The following is a 24,730-nucleotide window of genomic DNA, read 5'->3' on the forward strand; positions in this document are numbered from 1 at the left end:
TCCCCCTCTTACCCCTAAAAATAGGGAGCCTCTGGATAATTGAGGTCAGCCGCTAGTCTACTCATAAAATAAAAGAAAAATATGATTTAAACTCATTTATTTATCAATTTTGATAACAATAAAACGAGAAAATATTTATATTTATCATTTTATATCTAACAAATTATACAATTTTACAGAGTTTTAGATCAAGTCAGAAAAACAAAGAAAGCTCAGTGGACAAGTTCAATAAATTTCTCTAGGCCGATATCAGCCAAACAACTGAACATGCAAACTACGTTCCGGTACAAGATTAAACCATGGTTATTATACTAGCTTTAAAAGCTAGAGATTTCAATGCTATAACATTGCTTGTAGTTTTAGCCGTTTCAGCTTTATTATAACTAATTTAAAGGTTACTAACGGCCAAACGGCTGGACTTTTAAACAAAGTTTGATCACTATAAAATTAGGCTATGAAATAATTTCAAACACCCAAGACTAGGTATGGGCTATTATTTTTCATTTTACTTTTTTTGTGCGCGAACGTTGCTTGTTTCTTTCTTTCAGCCGTTTAGCAGCTAACAGCCTATAAAGATGCTGGTACCAGACGGCGCCCCTTGTCCAAAGGATTTCCTTCGTAATACTGAATTGATACATAATTATCATTAAATTAGAACACCATGAACTTACTTACAACATAAAAAAACGTCAAGCTAGATTTTTTAATTAAAAATAAATAACAATAATAATCACTTTTGATTTTTAAAAAAAAAGTAGAAAAAATCCTCAAATATTTTTTTTATGTCCTAATTATTAATGTTCAACATGAAATAAAACATTTTTAAAATCTGAATAAATTCGTTTTTTTTAAGGACTGCCAACGCGCGGTTAAACTGCTGGCAGCCTATGTTTGCACATTGTTAGAACCAACACTGCAAGGTCTTGAAAACCAAGGCATAAATATGCACAAGACGAGTGCAGATTAATAAAACACGCATAAAAATATGTCTAAACATATTTTGTAAATTCTAACCATTCTAACATATTTTTTATCCTTTTTGCCCTTCAAAATCTTTATTCTGTATAAGATTCTACTTAGTATATTCAAACTTTCACAAAAAAATTATTATGTTAAAAAGTAAAATGATAAAATTAATGGATTGTTTTAAACGTCAGATCAACACATATAATATATTGGAAGACAAAATGTAAAAATGTTGTATAAAATAAAATTAGATTAGAATATCCTTTTTTAACTATATGATTTTAATTTTAATAATAAAACTGAAGATAATATATTGATTCTCAAAATGTTTGAAACCAAAGAAAAAATTTTTTTCGAGTATTTTCAATTAAGTTGTGTGTAAGCGTTTAGTTAAAAGCTCTTATTAAGTTAAACTGTTCCTAATTTAGACCAGTTGAAATGGTCAAAATTAAGAACATTTTGACTTTATAGGCGCATTTGACTAAATGCTAACACACAACTTTACAGAAAATACGCGACAAAATTAGCCCTTTTATAGATTTTGATTTGATATTTATCATGTAACTTTGGATATTGCTAGTTTTTATAAAAGTTTTATATTTAAGGGGGAGGGGGGGGGGGGTGTAATGACAACTAAACAGTGAGTAAAATGGACTAAATATTGAGCTAGATTCTTGAAACTTGGTACGTAAGCCTAGTCCTATAGGTACTACATCTAAATTAATAAAAAAATCTATTTTTTTATTTTTAAACCTAACGGGACTAACCCCAGTGGGCTAGGTGTGTGGCTTGCAGGGGTTAAGTGCATTTTTTCTAATGTTTGTGTGTCATATATCGTATATAGGTTTTTTGAGTTTTGGTCCCAAACTTGCTGAATCATCCTAAATAATGTTCTTATGAAAAGACTTAGTGTATTCAAAGAAAAAACAATAAAAGTAAGTTTCTACATCAAAATAGAGCAAAAGAGGCTCAAAAATCCTATTTCCGCACGGTTTTCTTACCTAATCTAAAAATAAAAAATTTGAACTTTTTTTCATTTAGATGTAGTACCTATAGGACTAGGCTTATGTACCAATTTTCAAAAATCTAGCTCAATATTTAGACCATTTTGCTCACTGTTGTCATTAGATGTCATTACGCCCCCCCCCCCCTCCCCTCTTTACACAGAGACATGATTCAAATCAATTAAAACACTTTAAAATTAATTCCAAGAATGAAAACATGAAATCAGCGATATCACAAAAATAAATTTTTACAATAATATTTTTAGATAAAATTATACACCAATAATTTTTTTAATAGTTTTAGGCAGAATTTGTTTTAATTCTAGAGAAGTTTAAATTTAAAATTTGACAACATATCTTATTATTTGCATCTTTGTTATTCTAAATTAAATTTTTTTATTACATCAAAGTTATTAAATTTTCCTATCTGTTCATACTTTGAATAATTTTATATAGCAATTAAGTATTTAATAATCTAAGCATAAATTTGAATAAAATGAAGTTAGATATTCCATTCCTAAGATAGGTTAACTGAAATGTAGTAGATGGACATAAAAAGCATTTTTCTTCGTTATTAAACTCGTAAATAAATCCTTATCTGTAATGAAAATCAAACTAAGATATTTGTTTCCATAAGTAGCGCAGCAGCAATACGCTGGTTAATTCTACAGGAAAAAAGAACAGTTCAGGGAAACTAAAAACAAGTTATACAATTTTTAAGTACTTAAAAAAATAAGACAATTTGACATTATTTGATGTCTTATTCGTCAAAATTGCAAAGGACACATGGACTGTGAACAATGAACATATATAATTATGAAGTAACTTTGCTTTTAAAAAAGGTAATATAATACTTATATATAAGGTTGAGCAATAATCACAATATTTAAAAACAGGGAATTAAGCGAGTAACACAATAAAAGAGGGATTGGCTCTTCAACAATTATAGCAGATAAATTGGGGAAGGGCGGGGAAAATTGAAAAAAAGCGGACCCGAAAGCAGGTCCGACTGTTTAGGGTCAAGTATGATTTAAGCTCATATCGCTCCACTAGTTCTGGACTCGGGAGTCCCCCCCCCCCCCATACTAAAATTGTACAAGAGCAAATCAGCCTTCTTATTAAATACTTTCTAATTTTAAATTGTTTAAAATAAAAATTTAAACTTAACTTATAAACTGACAAGCAAAAATCAAATCTTCGTCTAGATATAATTTTGGAAATGAAAAAAAGAGATCTATTTTAAAATATATTTCCATTTTTTGCTTATTTGTAATTTATATTTCTTAATAATCACCATTAAAAGTGTCCAAAATAACTAAAAAAAGCATTTAAATTAAAAAATATATTCTGTTTAACATTTAAAAAAAACTTTAGTGCTTAAGATTTAAATAAAATGTAAAGAACTAAAGCACCGTAGATTCTGAATAAAAATGAATAACTTATGATGATTAGTAGCGCAGCTACTCTATACCTAATTTTATTTTAAAGTTTTGACCACACTGAGTCGAATACACTGGTCCTTCAGCAAGAAATTTCTAAAATAAAAGTTTATATGTAACGTATTTTTATCGTACCGTTGTCCTAGCATGGAAAAATAAAAAAAATTCTCGGAGTAATTTCTGTTAAGTGGCTATATCTTAAAGGTTGCAATTTTAAATCTTTTTGGGCGTCAAAGCTTTTTTGAAGCGGTGAAGTGAGGTTGAGGTAGGTAGTGACTCACCCCCCCCCCCCTAGCACACCCCAACATACAGCCTAAATATGACAAATGATAAACTCCCCTTGAAATTGTGAAAGATCGGGCCAGCCATTTACGTGATCTTAGCAGACATACACAGATTATAAACAGATATATGGACAAATATCCTGTTACTTTAAAAAATAGGATAGATAAAAATTATTAATAAAAGTTTCCAGACCTGAATGTACCGAAGTAAGGGCAAAGTATATTGAAAAACAGCCAGCTTCCATAACCTTGTTTCTGCCCAGGGGTGTTCACTATCAATAGCCTACACAGATATATAGATAGATAGATAGAAAGATAGCCAGCTTTCATAACATTGTTTCTGCCCAGGGGTGTTCACTATCAATAGCCTACACAGATATATAGATAGATAGATAGAAAAATAGCCAGCTTCCATAACCTTGTTTCTGCCCAGGGGTGTTCACTATCAATAGCCTACACAGATATATAGATAGATAGATAGAAAAATAGCCAGCTTCCATAACCTTGTTTCTGCCCAGGGGTGTTCACTATCAATAGCCTACACAGATATATAGATAGATAGATAGAAAGATAGCCAGCTTTCATAACATTGTTTCTGCCCAGGGGTGTTCACTATCAATAGCCTACACAGATAGATAGATAGAAAAATAGCCAGCTTCCATAACATTGTTTCTGCCCAGGGGTGTTCACTATCAATAGCCTACACAGATAGATAGATAGAAAGATAGAAAGATAGCCAGCTTTCATAACATTGTTTCTGCCCAGGGGTGTTCACTATCAATAGCCTACACAGATATATAGATAGATAGATAGAAAGATAGCCAGCTTTCATAACATTGTTTCTGCCCAGGGGTGTTCACTATCAATAGCCTACACAGATAGATAGATAGAAAAATAGCCAGCTTCCATAACATTGTTTCTGCCCAGGGGTGTTCACTATCAATAGCCTACACAGATATATAGATAGATAGATAGAAAGATAGCCAGCTTTTATAACATTGTTTCTGCCCAGGGGTGTTCACTATCAATAGCCTACACAGATAGATAGATAGAAAAATAGCCAGCTTCCATAACATTGTTTCTGCCCAGGGGTATTCACTATCAATAGCCCACAGGTACACCTATATACATGAGATAGATCAATAACTGACACAGATATATAGATAATAGATAGACGAATAATTGGATTGATTGAATTGCTAGATGAAAGGAACAAAGAAAAAAAAACAATTACAAACCAAATCGGATCAGTGGTTGTTGAGATTTTTGATCCAACAGAACAGAGAGACATCGTCTTCTTTGTATTATAGACTAGGTGATTCGCCCCTGGCCCCAAGCTTCACTAAAGAGTACAACCAATTCGGACCAACAAGTTTTAAGATCTTACGTTTCAGACAAAACCTTGCCACATTATAGGATTGGTAGTTTGATAGATTAATAAATAAAAAGGATAGGAATAAATAGATAGATATGTAGGCAAGAAGAAAATGAAATGTAAATATTTGTAAGAATTTAGTTTTTAGATTCTAATTTAAAAGTTTTCTCATTACGGATGCCTTTAGCTAACCAACTTGAAAAACTTTAATTGCAAGAGTTATATGATAGTGGTAACTATCTATCTTTACACCTAGTAGAATGATGACTGGTAAGAGCAATGGACATGCTAGGAGCTGTTCCTTGCTATCTATCTATCTATATACCTAGTAGAATGATGACTGGTAAGAGCAATGGACATGCTAGGAGCTTGTTCCTCTACAATACTCAGGATTTGAACCTCACTCAGGTTAAATGAACTTCTTTCTGAAAATCTGAAAAAAAAATCACTTAAAATTTCCTATCATTGGTATAAGGTTAAATTCTGAAGATGAAAATTCTTTGAGAAGTATTCAATAATAGTTGGTGAGAATGAAAATTTGCGCTTGTGTATTTTATTTATGTAAGTTATAAGCTGTTAGTGTATTAATTTTTTTTTACAAACATTTTTATAGGTCTCTATCTATCTATGGAATTTTATATTCTTCAACTAACCTATACTCTATCTATCAGCTCAACACCATTTTATTCTTCTACTGCTTTCTTCTCAAATATAATATATCTATCTAAAAATCTTTCTAGCAATAAAACTATATGTCTATCTATCTAAGGATATGTAAAGCACCATCTTATATTCTACTGTTTTCTTTCCAAATATTATCTATCTAAATATCTTTCTATCAATATAACTATATGTCTATCTATCTAGGGACCTGTAAAGCACCATCTTATATTCTTCTACTGCTTTCTTCTCAAATGGCCGAACCTACAATTTAAAAAAAATCTATTAATCAATTTTCAACACTGGGTAAAATTTGCCATTTGTGTACTAAAATACCTAGTGTGTAAAACCCAAGGGATTTTATCGTTGGCTTGTAGCATCAAAAATGTTCTTAGTTGGTTTATTTCAGAAGTTTTTTTTGTGGAGAGGAAGATATTTTAGAGATGCCTATTTAACTCATCCTATGGGGTAAATTTGTCAAATAGTTGTAGGGGGTATCTAATATGTTTACATTTTAGGGGTGGTATTAGCCTCCCACCATAAAGTCTTGGTTTCTAACCAACTATCTAAATATATTTCTATGTATGTAATACCTCTAATTTAAGAAGCGCAACAAATTCTGAAGTATTATCTAGTAATCTCTCCAAGTGACTATAACTAAAAGTTCCCCCAGAAGCTGTTTCCTAAAATAAGAAAAGTGTTAGCTTGATAATTAAATTCCGTTAAGTCTCAAAAATAATTCTAACTAGAAGTAACATCTATGATAAGTCTGATTTGCATCAACCCTCAATTCTTTGTTATCTTCCAACGTTCCCCTATGCAATAATTCAAGTTATCAAAGGCAGAAAATATTATATGATTTTTAGAAAGGATTGTTTATTTTATGTCCATTGTCCTCTTCCGTCTTAAGGTTCTTGGATGCACGCACACTCAAGTGAAATACAGAAACAAAGAACTTTTGTAAATTTGCTCAAGTATAGGTAAGGAATGGGAGGGAATTCATTTCCGCGTATATATCATAATATCAAATCATCTGACCCAAAATGGTATTGAACAGCCCAAATATTAAGCCCCCTCCCTTTGCTTAACTCATCGATTAAACAATCCTTTGATTTATTTGTAGTTGTGTCTTTTAGCGATCATAAAATATAATAATATTAGCTAAATGTATATTTTAATATCTAAGTATCATTCCATTGGTCCCAACCCCTACTCCCTACTAGTTACTTTTTGAGTAAGGGGTTAAAACCTATTCAAAATCTTTACGGTAAAAAAATCTTTATTTGAAACAAGGATGACGACATCCAAAAGTAGCGAAGCACTAAAAATTCGTGGAATGGCAAACAGACAAATGAAATGTAAAGAACATGTTTAGTTGATATTGGGACAAAAAATGCAGTAGAATAACTTCAATAACAGATGAGAAAATCGCATTTCTCCCAGAGCGTTACGGACGGACTAACGGACAGACAAAGTCAATTATAGAGTAGCGTCGCTACTAGAAATGATGACAACATACATTTTCTGCTGTTTTATATGGCTGTTAAAATTTTGTATTAAAGTTTGTAACGGCCATGGAACACAGATTTATAGGATAGGGAATCTCTAATAAAAAATTCAATGACGTGTTATCATTTTGTAAAAATTTACCTTCACTCTGTTTGTGTATATGTAAAGTTTTCTTTTTTATTATTTTTTTTATAGAATTCATAAAAAAGGACAGTGGCGTGCGGTAGGAGGGTATAGATGGGCTTCAATATCCCCCTTAATAAAGGGGCTCTAAATTGGGATGGCCACCTTCCCCTTTTTTTACCCCCTAATGGTTTTACATCCTACTAGTGAATCGCTATGCACGTCACTATATACGAATACAAAAATGTCAATAAATCATTGTTTTTTCTTCTTATATAGAATATCTCATGTTTTCAAGGCTTAGTAAACTATTAACTTTGATGCCTAATCCCTTTAACATATGTCATGATGTACTGAGAGCGAACAGGCGGACAAAAGTAAGTTCAAGAACACCATTGCAACACAAATACTTTACAAATGTGTGCACTATATTTCGAGCAACTATTATGTCTTATTAACTAGGAAGAGATTTGGCAATGGTAGATAAAACAACCAAGACCCAATCTGCCTGGCATAACAAAGCAGTCATGGCTGACAAATTACAATGTTCTAATGACTACAAACCTATTCTATTTAATAAAAGGGAATCATAAATATTTATCTACATACTGCATTGCTGATTAATTTCAAGATGTAATCCATGACTACTTTCTTTTAAAACCATATATATATCAACCTAATATAGTGATAACTTGAAACTAAGATTTAAGAAGGTATAAAATGAAGTAAACGCTTGATGAATTTTCAAAAAACGGTTATTTCTTTTCAAATTAAGACTGATTAAAAAGCATACATATTTGCTAAATTTGAAACTTTGTCAGCTCTATTCTATAATTTAAAAATCACCATGGTGTCCTTGTCAAAGAGTAAAGTTGATGGAAAGTGAGTTGTAACGATGAACCATCACTTCCGCTTAGATTATCATTTTTCTTGCATTTTCGCGTATTATAAATAACACAAACCCATTTACATCCTTCAAATCATTAAAAGAAATAATTTTTTGCTAAAAAGTCTTTAAGCTAACATGAAAGACTTAGCTTTATGACAACTTTGGCAGATGTTATTGTACACCAATTTTAAGTTGGTACATGAACTTTATCTCAAAATCGGGGCTTACATTCTTACACCCCCCCCCCTCCCTCTCACTGTAATAGGGAAAAAATGCTGCTGATATACAATTTAAAATGTTTTTGCCGTTTCCGCTGTTATTAAAATAAAAAATTCTAAAAATAAAACTAGTTTTGTTAATACTGTGGGGTCCAAGTCCCTAGCTAACAAAACTGGTATTATTATTATGATTTTCACTTTAGTATTCGTGGAAAATTGTCAGTAATACGACGCTATAACATGATTTTTTGCAGTATGGCCAATAACCGGTTCTTATCCTACGGATATTAATCGGAATCGAAGCCATACTGAAAAAAAACTATCAAACCTTCCTATCTTGTGGAATGACAATAAAAATCCTGGCCGCTTGTTTTGCTTTCCCACTTTCTAAATGAATTCATTAGTAGAAAGTTATAAATAATTTACCTGGTATACCACACACAATTTATCTTAAATGAACTTGAAGACAAGTGTTTAAGATGCTATGCTTATAAAGTCATGTAATAAATCTAAATTGCAACTTAAAAGCTTTTTTGTTAAAACTTATAGTTCTTCTTTTCTTTGAAAATAACTTCTTTAGATAATAATCTAATTGCAGGGTAAAGGTAAATAAATGAGCTAAAACTTATAAATTTAGGAAATCAATGAAATAAATAAAGCAAAGCATCTTTTATTACTTTTTAGTGGTGATAAGATTATGGATATTAAATGTGTACTTGTTTCTGTCTCTACAAACTATATTTATTTTATTGGTATTAATAAAATTTGGGTACTAGTGGAATGCCTAATGTCCCCTCCCTCTCTAACTAAGTGGCTTCTTCACTAAGAACTTTTATAGCCATCTTATCGTAAAATGTTAAAAGTAACACCGTAATTTAAAATATCTAATAATTTCTTTTTTGTGTGTGTTTCAGGGCGGAGGTCTTCAACGAGTTATAATTTCAGATATTAATGAGATACTGATTTACTTATTCCCTTATTCCTGATAACATATATAACCTTCCTCCCCTCTCCCGTTTTCAGGATTTATTCCAGTATCAAAACTTGCCCTTTGAATCCTAATTGATCCCAACTCTTTTATTTTTGCACTATTGAAAATTTTTTGCCGCAAAAATGTGTATAGAAAACATGGATATTTTGAGAGATTCTCACATACCCAGATAAAATGTTTCTTCTATCTGGCTAATATAATTACGGTTCCCCCCCATTATGACTTTATCTCCATCCCCTCCCCTGAACATGGAGGAACGTATTGCCGATATCTAAGGACTATATAGGCATCCTAAAATGACAATAAAAGCCTCCCTGTCTCAATATCCACGTATTCTGTACCCATTGCCGCATATCTTTTCTACATATAGTGCCGTAAGCAAAGGATAGTTATATTCGTTCATTTCAGCATGTAAGTATTGCCCTCCCAATTTCAAACAATAAGTTTTTTTAAAAATCTAGATTGCATATATAAAAAAAGATCTATTGTAGTTGCCTAGTTTATTTTATACCTGATTTTAAAATAACGAATCCTAGAATTATCATAATCTCTTAAAATATAAGAAATTCCATACAAGATATCTTGAGAACAGACACACTACGAGTTTTCTTTGGATAAAAGCCTAAAACCATGGCTAAAAAGGTTTATTTTCTAAAAGAAGAACCTTTTGGGTCAGCGGTTAGCGAGATCTTACGAAAGTTTTTAATTAGTTATTATTAACTGTATGTAAAAGAGGATTGATATTTTTTTGTGCAAGTATTAAGGACATATGTTTTTTTCCATTTTGGTTGATATGTGCTATTTTAAAAAAATGATACTTAAGATCTCCAAACATATTCCATAGTGAAAGCAGGCCTAACCAAAATTGCTTTCTCTCTCTCTCAAACACACACACACACACTTCCTATCTCTCTCTCTCCTCTGATTACAAATGAAATGCAAGACTTTTGAAACTCCAGGTTCAAACAGAGATATATTGTTCTAACATATCAGGCACAAAAAGATACTAGATGGCATGGGAAAAAAAGATATAAGGATGCTCAAAGAAAACATATTAGCATTTTAAATTTTAATGTTAAATCCTATATCTTTTTAAAGTACATAAGGTAAACAATAAATTGAAAATGATTTCTTCAACATAACTTGTTAAAGTGCTTGTTAAAAAAAACAAATTATGTTTGGCATTTTTAATTTTTTTGCTAAAATCCTACAGCTTTTTAAAGTACATGTAATACTTAAGATATATACATACTTAAGGTATATAATTAATTTTTCAAAATTTTCAAACATAAGCTATTATAGTGCTTGCATTAACATAGATCTTCTTTTGTTTCACTAGTTGTGTTTCGTGTAGAATTGACAAATTGTTAAAAAAATAAAGGCTGGTTTTTATATGTAAGCTTTCAATATAATAACAATAATAAAGAGAGTTAAGGTTAATTGTTTAAAGGAAACATCAATATTTTCAAATAACCTTTAATCAAAAAAAGATTTTCAAAAAATAATTAGGGATTATCTAAAAAATTGTCTACTATAACTTTTCACTTAATTTGTGTACTTTAGACATATTCAAAGTATTTGATAAGTAATAAGTACATTTTTTTTATCAAACCTCAGTTTCTACTCGCTGCGCTAAAAGCTGTCATTATTGCCTTCGTGAAGTAAAAGAACATTTGTCAACACAAAATTGATTTTTGCATAATTTTTTGGAAAATATTTTCTTTATTATGCAATTATTGATAAAAGTATTTTTCCTTATTAACAAGAAATGCATAAAATGTATTAAGCATTTTTATTTTGAATTTTGTAAGTGAAGTTTTTACACAATTTAAAATTATAACTATCCCAGGAATCAAAAGGTATAGGACAAAGGACGATAAACTAATATAAACACCCCTTTTGTAGTTAACGAATAAGATAACGTGGTTAAAAACTTTGGGTGCTAATGTAATACACTAATGGTAAGCTTCGCTACACTTGATTAAATTTTTTTTTACAATGCAAGCTGGCCGCAATTGTAACTTATTGTCTAATTAAATATGACAGGTGTTCAATTTGAAGCAATCTGAATTCTTTTGGTCTTACAAGAAAAGGATCACGGACATGTGATTATAACTAATAGGTTTAAAGAAACTTTGCTTCCACATCTACATCTGCTTACTCTATGCTGTTATTTGATTACTAGCGGCTTCGCCCCTAGCCTCTAGGGGTTTTGCCCCAAGAGATGATAAAAAAGTTAAGGTTAAATTCGCAAAAAAAATAAGGACCAAGGAAATCTCCTGCAAAAAAAGGACCAAAGATATAAATGGGGGGGGGGGGTGTTTTTTTAGTTTTTTTTTGGGGGGGGGGTTGAGGTGTCCCACCCCCCAAGAAAATAGCTTAAAACCATCACAGGACCAGTAGGTATAATCCCTAAAAAGTAGAGCCCAATCGGTTCAGCGGTTACTGAGATCTTGAGCTTCAGACGGACAGACAGACGGACAGACAGACGGACAGACAGACATCGTTCTACATTGTATTATAGATTATCTCTTCAATACATCTATCAATCTATTTATCTATCTTTGTATATCCATCTAATTACCTGTGGATCACTTCTGAATTGTGGAGGAAACATTTGTTCATCAATCCTGTAAACAACGGCCATTAAATACAACAAAACATTTAATTTTTTTCCGTGACTTTATGTGTGTATGTGTAGAGGGACAGACCGACTTACATAGTTGCTACTCCCATAAAAAGTAAAATTTTTTTAAATCTCTGTGGTATATAATGTTATGTTATCTTTAACGCTATTTTTAGATCTAATTATCTATCTATGGGTATCTATCCCCATAAAAAATGGAATTTTTAAACAGGTCAAGCTTAGAAATTTAGAACTGCTATTTCAATGTCTTTAAAATAAGGAGTTATACAATACAAATAACCAATGATACATTATATTAACCAATAATAAAATGTGTACTGGCCTATCATTTGTCATTTGTATTGCATGACTTCATTTTTTATTGGCACTTTAAGCTGCTTCATACATAGTTCAGGAGAAATAAAAATATTTTGAATTTAGATTGTGTGACCATTCCTTGAAACAGATTTGATACTGTAGAATTGAATCCGGATTTCAGGGACGCTTGCCTCCAGTCTTTTGAACATATCCTAAAAAAATACTAAATTCATATTCATAAAAACAAAACAAAAGCAGTTTGGCTTTAGCTTTGTTTTTGTCTGTTCAGTCCCTTTAGCTCTGCTTTTGTCTCATCAGTCTATTTCTTTTCATTCATTGGTTAATCTCTTTTGACTTATTAACAGCTGAAACGTCTCCATGCTTCGAAACTGATTCTCCGGTTCTCCACCATACTGAAAAATTATGTTTAGCATCGTATTATATTCAATTTTCTACGAATGAAAAATGTACAATCATAAGATCAAAACCAATTTTTTTACATTTTTATATCCGCGGAAGGCTGTTTATAATACGATGCGATGAATAACTATTATTGTTTTCATAGAACTACCCTTTACCTAAAGATTTACCATATTCTCATACCTCTCTATCTTACCTATCTATCGATTCTTTGTCTAACTTAATGATTAATGTGTTTAGAAAAAGCAAAAAGTTGACTAAACTAACTTTAATTTTTTTTTCACAAGCCAATCAAGATTTAAACTTTTCATGTTTAGCTTTTTTAAAGCTGTGTAGAAATTTAGTAATGCGAGGCTTTTCTACAGTAAGTAGATCTGTTTAGGGTATGTTTGATTCTTAAAAGCGTAAAAAAACGTATAAACATATCCAAAAAGTCCATATGTTTATTTTTAATTGATAAATAGACGATTCTATTAATTTGAAATCCTATTGGAAGGGCACCGAAACCCCAACCAAAAAAATTTCTCCCCTAATTTATTTTACTTTTTCTTTTTGAAACTAAAATAAAAAGGAGGGTGTCGAATGTAAGTCCCCATCACCTCAATTGCCCCTAGAAGCCTCTAGGGGCCTAATATATACTTCCCGATGCGAGAAGGCACAATATTACTAAAGACTATCATGAATATTGACATTCTTGTTTCCAAACATTTAAGCTGTTTGTTTTAATATATCCATAAATACCGAAGAACATTCATAAATTGGGTAGATACGGATTAACGGCATATCGGTGTTTCTTCTCAAAGTGCCTAGCAGAGGACAGACCCAATCACTCAACTCATTATTTTAAAATAAATTGAAAATAAAAGTTGGGGTGTGGCGTATTTACTATTTTTTGTTCTTCACTTTAGGTCAGGTTAGGTTGGGTTATATTAGGTCTTAGTTAGCAATATTTTAATTTTTTTAAAAAGAAATGAGGTTGTTTCAGTACTCTTTAGGGTTTTGATGGAAAGCAACGGAAATTATTTTACCCCAGTGCACAGACGTCCAAGGGGGGGGGGGGTAATTTTTTTCATTTTACCCCTCCCCAAACAAATTTGGGGGGTAAATACTAAATATTTAATAAAATTTTAATTACCCCCCCAAAAAATTTTACCCCGGGGGTAAATTTTGGGGGGGGGTATTTTAAATTTACCCCTGCCAACAGATTTCAGGTTGGACGTCTATGCCCCAGTGCCAAATAGGAGAAATATATATTTATCAGGTCTTAAATTTATTTTTATTATCCATTTCAATTGCAAGTTTAGAATGCAAAGCTATTATTTCACTTGAAATACATTGTTTCTTTTCTGCAATATGTGTATTATTTATCGTTAGTAGCGAAGCTACTATAAAAGAGCTGTTCTGTCAGTCAGTAATTGGTTATTGTTACAAGTATAACAATTTACAAAATATGTTTTATACCGTATTTGGGGGTTTTACCCACCATGTAAAACTAATCTTTGTGGTCAAAATTTTACAACATAAGAGAGCTTGAATGTTATAATTAAATACAAAAAACACATTAAAAACTGCAATAGGGGACAAGAACTATTCTCTGACCCCTAACTTATCCCTTATTCAAAGCTACCAGATGGAGAAATATTGAAAATGATTTAATATATCGCTTATAGTTTCTTAGATTCAAATCAAGAGTTATAAATTGTGAATGATTATAAAATAAATAAATCTTGCATGCTTCTTTCTTTCGGAATAAATCATTCTTTCTTGTTTATTGTTTTATTGTGAATGTTTGAAATAGGTTCAATAGAATGTTCTTATACAATACATTAAAAAAAAGAAAATAAAAATTAAAAAATTGTATAGTCATAGTGGCTCTGTGTGATTGGGTCAAAAAGAATCTAAATAAACAATGGGAATTAAAAGTTGATCAGTTCTAAGGGAATCTTAATAGAAGTACAGGGCATGTTCGAAGCTATCTGGTAGATCTAAATTCAAAAGAGTCTTTAAAAAACACATAACATAGTTCACAAAATTTATTGAATAAAAAAGACTAAATGGAGGGAAATGTCTTTTTCATGTGCAGCCTATTTCCCAATAAAGTAAAACAAAAGTCAAGATATCATTAATTACTTAATTTACTTCTCTGATGTAGATAACATAAAAAATTGCTAAATATTTTTATAAGCTGTTTTGTAAAAAATCTTGAGATGCATAGGCAAAATATTTTGTTGTTTCAACTCAAGATAAGATTATTTCGTAAACAACCAAAAAGTTGTTTATTGCTATACGACAGACAAAAAGCTACTGACTAAATGTTTATTTGACAAAGCCAGATGTTCCTTGACAAAAAAAACGGAAGTTGTCTTTAATAGCAGCTAAGAAAATGACACAAAATTAAAAAGGCATAGAATAAACAATTCTTCAAGTAAGTGTCTTAATTATAAACAATTATTGTTGCGCCCAGATTTTAAGATATTCATAATGCTATCCTACTAAATTTAGCTAAAATCATTATTTTATTCAAATTTTTACTGAAACACTTTGATTATAAAATGTAGATTCTTCTAAATTTTTATACACCAATCTAATCTAAAGGTGCATTCTATCTATCTATCTATCTATCTATCTATCTATCTATCTATCTAATTATCTATCTATCTATCTATCTATCTATCTATCTATCTATCTATCTATCTAATTATCTATCTATCTAACATTATTAAGATAATTATATTCATTAAGAATAAGAAAAGAAGTTAATTATGATACTCACTAAAAAAAGGCATACTCTCTTTAATCTGAACATGCATCTCTAGCTTTGAGGGACTTAATTAAGTGAGAAGAGTGTAAAAATGTCAGAAGTTTCTTGATACATATTCTATGAAATGTACTACTGAACTGCCATTTCTTCATCCTTATACATAGTTGTTGTAAAAAAATCATTATAAACATAAAAGAAAAAGAAACAATACATTTTTTTTCTTTTGAATTAGATAAAAGTATTGTTATTTCAAATCTTTTCAGGCAGTGAAAGTAAAATAAGGATTTTATTTAATTATTTATTTCTCCTGAAATATTTTTCTAAATTCATATTTTGGTTAAAGTTAAATTGAAATGCACTAACTGAAATGAAAAAGTATTCTTTAGATTTTATTCTGATTTCTACAAACAGAATTCTATGCAAAATACTCATACAATGAATAACTACAGGGTGTCCTAAAAGAGTATACTCGTAGCTACTAATTTCAAGTACCTACCTCATAGGAGCGAGGCTGTTGTCCATGACACGCTAACGTCAAGGTCCAAAAACCCAGGATAACAAAGGGGAGCCAAATCTCTCCTTTTCTGTCCAAACACGCGGTGAATTAGGTTAGGTAACACAGAATAGGCTTATACAATAAACACTGTCTAATAAATTAATAATTGTAGACAATATTCTATCTACAAAATATATACACGATTTTTTTTCTGGAACCTGTATTTGAAATGTTTAAAAGAACATACAAGAGAGTATGTCTTGATCTATTGTAACTAGGTTTGGTAATACCAAATCAAATTCTAAGTGTTTGTTTCTGCTAAGAAAAGTAAGTTGACAAATTGAAATAAATTCTTTGAGAGGGTTCTTTTACAGAATTGAAACACATAATCTAGAGAGAAGTGTATAATGTAAAATATTCCTGCCCTACCCTGTATAGTATATTACAATGTATGTAAAGTAAATGGTCTCCAACTGCATACTTTAGAAGAAGACCTTGGTATGACCATTGGACAACATAACTCCAACCCACTTTTAATTTAATTTTTTTTTAGGGCGGGGGGGGGGGGTCATTCATGCATAGTAGTTTCCTTCATCAAAATTTTGTTTTTGTACTTCTTTTTAAAATAATATGCCAATTATACAAAGTCATTTGCAAGTAATAAACATTAAAATAATTATTTAGGACATTTATGAAACAAAATCCATATAATATGTTTGCCCTGGCCACTTTTCTTGGGTGGTACATTGGTGCTCCACTTGGATTTAGTGGGACATTGTTCCTACTTTGAAATGAAAATATTGTGAGAATGGGTAAAATTTTATTTCAAGTCTTGCATGTCCAGCGGGAATATTTTCAACTCATTTCAACCAGGGACAATGGATTTTCAACTCATTTCAACCAGGGACAATGCATTTTAACTCATTTCAACCAGGGACAATGGATTTTCAACTCATTTCAACCAGGGACAATGCATTTTAACTCATTTCAACCAGGGACAATGCATTTTCAACTCATTTCAACCAGGGACAATGGATTTTCAACTCATTTCAACCAGGGACAATGCATTTTCAACTCATTTCAACCAGGGACAATGGATTTTCAACTCATTTCAACCAGGGACAATGCATTTCAACTCATTTCAACCAGGGACAATGGATTTTCAACTCATTTCAACCAGGGACAATGCATTTTAACTCATTTCAACCAGGGACAATGCATTTTAACTCATTTCAACCAGGGACAATGGATTTTCAACTCATTTCAACCAGGGACAATGCATTTTCAACTCATTTCAACCAGGGACAATGGATTTTCAACTCATTTCAACCAGGGACAATGCATTTTAACTCATTTCAACCAGGGACAATGCATTTTCAACTCATTTCAACCAGGGACAATGGATTTTCAACTCATTTCAACCAGGGACAATGCATTTTCAACTCATTTCAACCAGGGACAATGGATTTTGAATGGCATCTTATTGTACTATATATATTGCTACTACTTACTTAACTTCTAGCCTCTAGAAAATAACAGAGGAGTTAAAAAAAACTACCCTAGAACCCTTCAAAGCTTCCTTTTAAAGTAAAATCATTCAGACTTATACAAGATCTTACACATTTAAACGCTTTGGGCTACAATTAAGAGGAAAATTTATGTATACATATCATACATATAAAAAAGTTGGAGAAATATTTGTTTTTCTCAGGATGACATATTTACTTAAAGACTATATCTGCTTGGTGTGTTGCTTCTTAATATTTACACACACACACATTTCAATCATGAAAAGAAAACGAAGTAGCGGGTTTCGCCGTATTTTCAAAGTAGCCTTTGATAGGTTATTTTAGGTTAGGTAAGCGTTAATGATTGCCCCGAAGGGTTACGAAATTGGCCCCTCAGGGTTAGAGCCCTCCGTAGGGAAAAGAAATAGGAGAAAATTTTCTAGTTTCTGAATTTGCTGCTAAAACAAACCAATTACGCGTCTCCTTGTCTTTCGACAAGGAAACACCAAATTGCGAAAATTCAAATCTAGAAGAGGTCATATTTTTATATGTGCTTTGTTTAAAGTTTTCCACTTGATATTTTTTACTTTCTTATTTATAAAAACTTTGTAGATTTCTTAGAAAAAATTGTTAATAAAAGTTTTCTTTAAAAAAACTTACCAAGCAAATTCTTTGAATGATTACAATACAAAAATTTGAAGATTTTCATTAAAAAAAAATCAGGATATCTATAAAATCAGGACAATGACTGCCTGTATGTTTATTGTTTAATAAGATCTCGTTAACGGCTAACTATGTCATTACGATAAATGATTTACCCCTAATTTTAATACAAAATATAATGTTAAAAGGCAACCCTTCTTCCTCAATGTAGTTACATTACTCATAAAATATTAATGGATAAGACAATACACGGGGATAAACAAAATAACCCCTTCTCTGTGGATTAAAATTTATGGTTGAAAAGTTTGAACTCAATATAAAAAGTCCCAAAAATTTTAAATCTAGTTAACGATAGAACATACTTATAAAACTTTGGGTGCCGGTAAAATTTCCAGTCAAATGTGCCCTCATTCCATGTCATTTCTATATTATACCTCTCTTAAAATATCCATCTTTAATTTCTTAAAGCCAAAAGCTTTATAAGCAACTAAGCACTGGGTTTAACTGATGATTTACCCTAATTCTTCAAGACTTACAGTATGCTCAAGTTATAGAGTAGCTGCTAAAATAAATCTGATAATAAAACTATAATTAGAAATTTTACGATTATTTTATATCAGACATTCCAGACTGTAATTTTTATATTTTCTTTTTACAATTCATAAACTTAAAGAATTATAATATGCTAAAAATAGAAACTATTTGCAACAATAGTCTGCACAATAATACCATTTTCCCAAGGACTTTATTTTAAAACCAGATTTACCTCCTGAAATAATGGAATGGAGCCAATATAATCAATCTTATGTAGACTAATAGGTCCAGTAGTTTACTAGATTTTACTCTACAGACATCTAGAGTAAAACACAAGAGGGGGAAGGGGTTCAATAATTGTATAACCATTTCTTAAGGACATTGTGCCGACTTTCAATTGGGTCTGTAAAAATTAACCCACTAACGTCGGGAATATTAACACAGCCACGTCGCTACAAAAAAAGAGCAGAAAGCAATTTGCTAGCCAATGAATAAGGTCCTTAACAGGGGGATCCAGGTAGTTGTCTGGTTATATATTTATCATTTTTTAGTGTATGGAGATAGGCTGGTGTGGACTCTCTATTTTTCAAATAATTGGAATATTGAGAGAAGACAAAAATATTTTTTTAACAATAGCTTCAGACATTTTTACAAGAGTGACAGCTTTACAAAACAAATATAAAACAGAGAAAGGTAGAAAAATTCTTTAAAAATATGTAAAAAATTGAAAGCATGTTTAAAAACAAGTCAAATTTATTTATTTAAAAAAAACGATCTCTGCTAATTCAAACGGCACCAACAATCTTTTGAATTTATGTCCAAATAATAAAAGCAACAGGATGTCTATATGCAAGTCTGTGTGTTTGTACCGAAAGACTAGCTAACGTATATTTTTAAAAGCGAAGCTTTTCTATAATTAGGGTTGGTCCGAACGTCCGTTCGAGAAAGATAGTTTTTTTGTCAATTTAGGCATGTTAGAATTGTCCTATCGATCTCAAGCTTTGCATGGTGATTCCTGTAGTAGTTAGGTACTATTTAGAAAGAGTAACAACTCTATAATCATTACCAGAATGTCCGTACGTCCATTTTAAACATGTTGATTTTTTACTTTTTTAACAACAAATTTTTATGTGATATAATTATCCGATTGTTCTGATTTTTGGTATACTGATTCCTGGGACAACAAAGTACAATATTATAAGCAAAGCAACTCTAAATAATATAAGCAGCAAGTCCTAAAATGTAATTATGTCCATAAAGATTATCCTTTATCAAGAAGTTTTTTTTAATAAATTTACTCACAATTTTTCTTTGTCTCTTATTCATTTATATTTTGATTATTCAGTTCTGAAACTATACAAGTGTTAATGTCCGTTTGTCCAACCGTTTCAGAGCTTCGCTTTTATGGATGTTGTCATCCTTGTTACTTTACTTTTTAAAACTGAAATTGAAGGCGATGATTAGATCCACCCCCCTCTGTAAAGAGCCCTCAAGTGTCATTACTCGCAAAGCCGCTAGTCTTTGAATAACGCGTAACTGACATGTAAAATGTTTGTCTGTCCTTAATGTCAGGTAGGGAGGGGACATTGGGCTGTTTATTTCACTAGTCCCTAAAGTCTTACAATAACGTTTTCTTATTAGTTGATTTAACAACCTTGGGGACTGTTATTGATTTTTGAGTATCCACTAACTGTGATTTACAGAAGGGGTAATTTTGTGAATCATCACTAGTTATGTACAACATTTTATCGGCCATTGTTTTATCCCTTTAGATCCCTGATATTTGTTACCTTTGCTTCTTGTTTCGAGACAGTATGGTGAGGTCTACTCTTTACATTAAAATAAACAGCCACAAAGCAGAATATCGCGTTCACCAAACTAAATGGTAACAAGTTTCTATGTGATCATCTAGAGAATCCACAGCTTGTAATCAGATGCGATACTCTAACATCCAAGGATATTAGGTTAGGGAACATCCAACAAACAACCAACCCTTTGATTGCACGACCTTTGTCTGAGGAGTACTTATTGTGCATGGTAATGAGTTGCGCCTGTTTATGGGCCAACTATTTATGTCGAACACATTAAAGGGCAGCAGTAGGAACCATTTTAACGTCTATAGTTATGACGCGGTGTCAGGCCGAGATTCAAACCATCACATCCCGACGACGAGCCTCGGTCGCGGGTTAAGTTTGTATGTAATCTCTCGATCAGTCCTTCAAATCTAAAGACACTTCTAAGCTATACCCGTCAAACTTAGCCTTAAGAGCCATTCCTTCTTCCAAAGTTACAGAACCATTCTGCCGATTTCCCTTACCTACATTATTCTATTAGTCAGAGATTCTTAACCTTGGAGACCTGCTATGTACAAGTCTTTTCGACCCTAGTGGAATTATTTTATTTAGAATCCATTAAAAAATAATTCAACTTTAGATACAAAACGATGCTGTACGTATTGGTGCAAAAAATGGGGACAATTTTTAAATTGATTTGACGGGGCTGTTTATTTACTTCACAAGTGAGGGGAAAGAAAAGGGAAGGAGGAAAGAAACCCCCTAGAAAAGAGATGGGGGTATGACGTCAAACGCCAAACAATTCGAAATTTGTCCCCATTTTTTGCACCAATACGTACAGCATCATACAAAACTAACCTGCAAATAATTTCATCTATGGTTGCCCCAATGGGCAGAAGCAAAAGAAAAATTATTCACTGTTCAACTTTTGTCAAGCAAAAATGATTTTAAATGTAAAATAAGAGTTACCTTTCAACAAAAATGACAACTAAGGCTAGAACGTTGCCACAACTCAAGTGATGAAAATAGAGGAATAACAAGGACATCCATACAAAGGAGGATACATAGCACTACACAGATAGATAGATATTAGATATATATAAAATAGAGAAATAACAAGGACATCCATACAAAGGAGGATACATAGCACTACACAGATAGATAGATATTAGATATATATAAAATAGAGAAATAACAAGGACATCCATACAAAGGAGGATACATAGCACTACACAGATAGATAGATATTAGATATATATAAAATAGAGAAATAACAAGGACATCCATACAAAGGAGGATACATAGCACTACACAGATAGATAGATATTAGATATATATAAAATAGAGAAATAACAAGGACATCCATACAAAGGAGGATACATAGCACTACACAGATAGATAGATATTAGATATATATAAAATAGAGAAATAACAAGGACATCCATACAAAGGAGGATACATAGCACTACACAGATAGATAGATATTAGATATATATAAAATAGAGAAATAACAAGGACATCCATACAAAGGAGGATACATAGCACTACACAGATAGATAGATATTAGATATATATAAAATAGAGAAATAACAAGGACATCCATACAAAGGAGGATACATAGCACTACACATAATAGATAGATATTAGATATATATAAAATAGAGAAATAACAAGGACATCCATACAAAGGAGGATACATAGCACTACACATAATAGATAGATATTAGATATATAGAAAATAGAGAAATAATAAGGACATCCATACAAACGAGGACACTTAGCAAGTTATTGATGGCTAGATGAAAAAACAGTAAACTGTAGTTTAAAAAAAAACAAGAAGTTGGTAGATTGTGAAAATACAGAGGAGCCAAAGCACATTTACATTGCAATAGAGCGCTATAAGGTCAGACGGAAATATCCTAGTTATAGATTAGCTACGCTATATCAACAAGAATGGAAGAAAACCTGAAAAACTATTATCGCATATAGGAGTGCTCTGAATACCCGTTGCCAATATGATGGACACATACTAAACAAACAAACAAAAACATTAATTTTGGTTCAAATCACTGGTAATTTTTTTATTAAATTTAGAATTTATAATGAAACTTACTTATGACATGGTAGAAACACATAGTATCTGTAAATATACTTACTTATGACATGGTAGAAACACATAGTATCTGTAAATATACTTACTTATGACATGGTAGAAACACATAGTATCTGTAAATATACTTATGACATGGTAGAAACACATAGTATCTGTAAATATACTTACTTGTGACATGGTAGAAACACATAGTATCTGTAAATATACTTACTTATGACATGGTAGAATCACATAGTATCTGTAAATATACTTACTTATGACATGGTAGAAACACATAGTATCTGTAAATAAACTTACTTATGACATGGTAGAATCACATAGTATCTGTAAATATACTTACTTATGACATGGTAGAAACACATAGTATCTGTAAATATAACTACTTATGACATGGTAGAAACACATAGTATCTGTAAATATACTTACTTATGACATGGTAGAATCACATAGTATCTGTAAATATACTTACTTATGACATGGTAGAATCACATAGTATCTGTAAATATACTTACTTATGACATGGTAGAAACACATAGTATCTGTAAATATACTTACTTATGACATGGTAGAATCACATAGTATCTGTAAATATACTTACTTATGACATGGTAGAAACACATAGTATCTGTAAATATACTTACTTATGACATGGTAGAATCACATAGTATCTGTAAATATACTTACTTATGACATGGTAGAAACACATAGTATCTGTAAATATACTTACTTATGACATGGTAGAAACACATAGTATCTGTAAATATAACTACTTATGACATGGTATAAACACATAGTATCTGTAAATATAACTACTTATGACATGGTAGAAACACATAGTATCTGTAAATATACTTACTTATGACATGGTAGAATCACATAGTATCTGTAAATATACTTACTTATGACATGGTAGAAACACATAGTATCTGTAAATATACTTACTTATGACATGGTAGAATCACATAGTATCTGTAAATATACTTACTTATGACATGGTAGAAACACATAGTATCTGTAAATATACTTACTTATGACATGGTAGAAACACATAGTATCTGTAAATATAACTACTTATGACATGGTATAAACACATAGTATCTGTAAATATAACTACTTATGACATGGTAGAAACACATAGTATCTGTAAATATACTTACTTATGACATGGTAGAATCACATAGTATCTGTAAATATACTTACTTATGACATGGTAGAAACACATAGTATCTGTAAATATACTTACTTATGACATGGTAGAATCACATAGTATCTGTAAATATACTTACTTATGACATGGTAGAAACACATAGTATCTGTAAATATACTTACTTATGACATGGTAGAAACACATAGTATCTGTAAATATACTTACTTATGACATGGTAGAATCACATAGTATCTGTAAATATACTTACTTATGACATGGTAGAAACACATAGTATCTGGCAAAAATCATAAGCACCATCTTAACCACCTAAAATATAACGTTAATATACAATGTTGTTATTTTAATCCACCCTTGAAAATTATGCGAAGGGTTGTTTTTCATTGGTTTATAACTTTAGGACAGGTTAGGTTGAATTGGGTACTAGGTAGCCCATAGGACATCACAGATCTAGACTCCGCAGGGTTAGGAAAAGCACATTCTCTTCAACTTCTACATATGTATAACTAGGACGGTTGGTTTAATCAAGTTGAACTCTTTTATGGTTTGCCCATTAGTAAGAGACTGTTCTGTCTCATTGCAGCTCTGTATGTTGTTCTCTCCCCCACATAAAATAATACCATGTTGAGAAAAATATGTTTATAGTAAAAAAAATCTGCAAAAAATCTTTTCCATTGAAAACATTGAAAAATAAGACTTATATTGATCACATTATCTTCAAGTAGTTTTTTGTATTACATATTATTGTTCTTTATTAAGACACTTTTCTGACAATAGTTATATATTAAAATTTTTTTCTAGGATTAATTATATAATATTACCCATATTTAATAAATCTTTTGTGGTTTTGCATTTTGGCAAACCTTAATTTGAAA

The 24,730-nt window shown here is 31.2% G+C and overlaps 1 protein-coding gene across 1 annotated transcript in view; it reads right to left on the reverse strand.

The window, feature by feature from the left end:
- Positions 1-82: 82 nt before the first annotated feature.
- The window catches only part of LOC145319191 (uncharacterized), a 31,152-nt gene continuing 6,504 nt past the window's right edge, over positions 83-24,730 (reverse strand). The window contains exons 4-14 of the mRNA XM_080161140.1: positions 24,106-24,164; positions 22,543-22,606; positions 21,547-21,647; positions 20,575-20,662; positions 12,539-12,614; positions 12,043-12,086; positions 6,322-6,411; positions 5,940-5,992; positions 5,394-5,501; positions 3,887-3,976; positions 83-3,505 (exon numbers count right to left, since the gene is read on the reverse strand). Of these exons, the coding sequence (XP_080017266.1) occupies positions 3,448-3,505; positions 3,887-3,976; positions 5,394-5,501; positions 5,940-5,992; positions 6,322-6,411; positions 12,043-12,086; positions 12,539-12,614; positions 20,575-20,662; positions 21,547-21,647; positions 22,543-22,606; positions 24,106-24,164 (831 nt within the window). The 3' untranslated portion in view covers positions 83-3,447. The remainder of the gene's footprint in view (positions 3,506-3,886; positions 3,977-5,393; positions 5,502-5,939; positions 5,993-6,321; positions 6,412-12,042; positions 12,087-12,538; positions 12,615-20,574; positions 20,663-21,546; positions 21,648-22,542; positions 22,607-24,105; positions 24,165-24,730) is intronic.

Source organism: Acartia tonsa, chromosome 5 (genome assembly GCF_053477335.1).
Source record: "Acartia tonsa isolate MP-2025a chromosome 5, ASM5347733v1, whole genome shotgun sequence".
NCBI lineage: Eukaryota > Metazoa > Arthropoda > Copepoda > Calanoida > Acartiidae > Acartia > Acartia tonsa.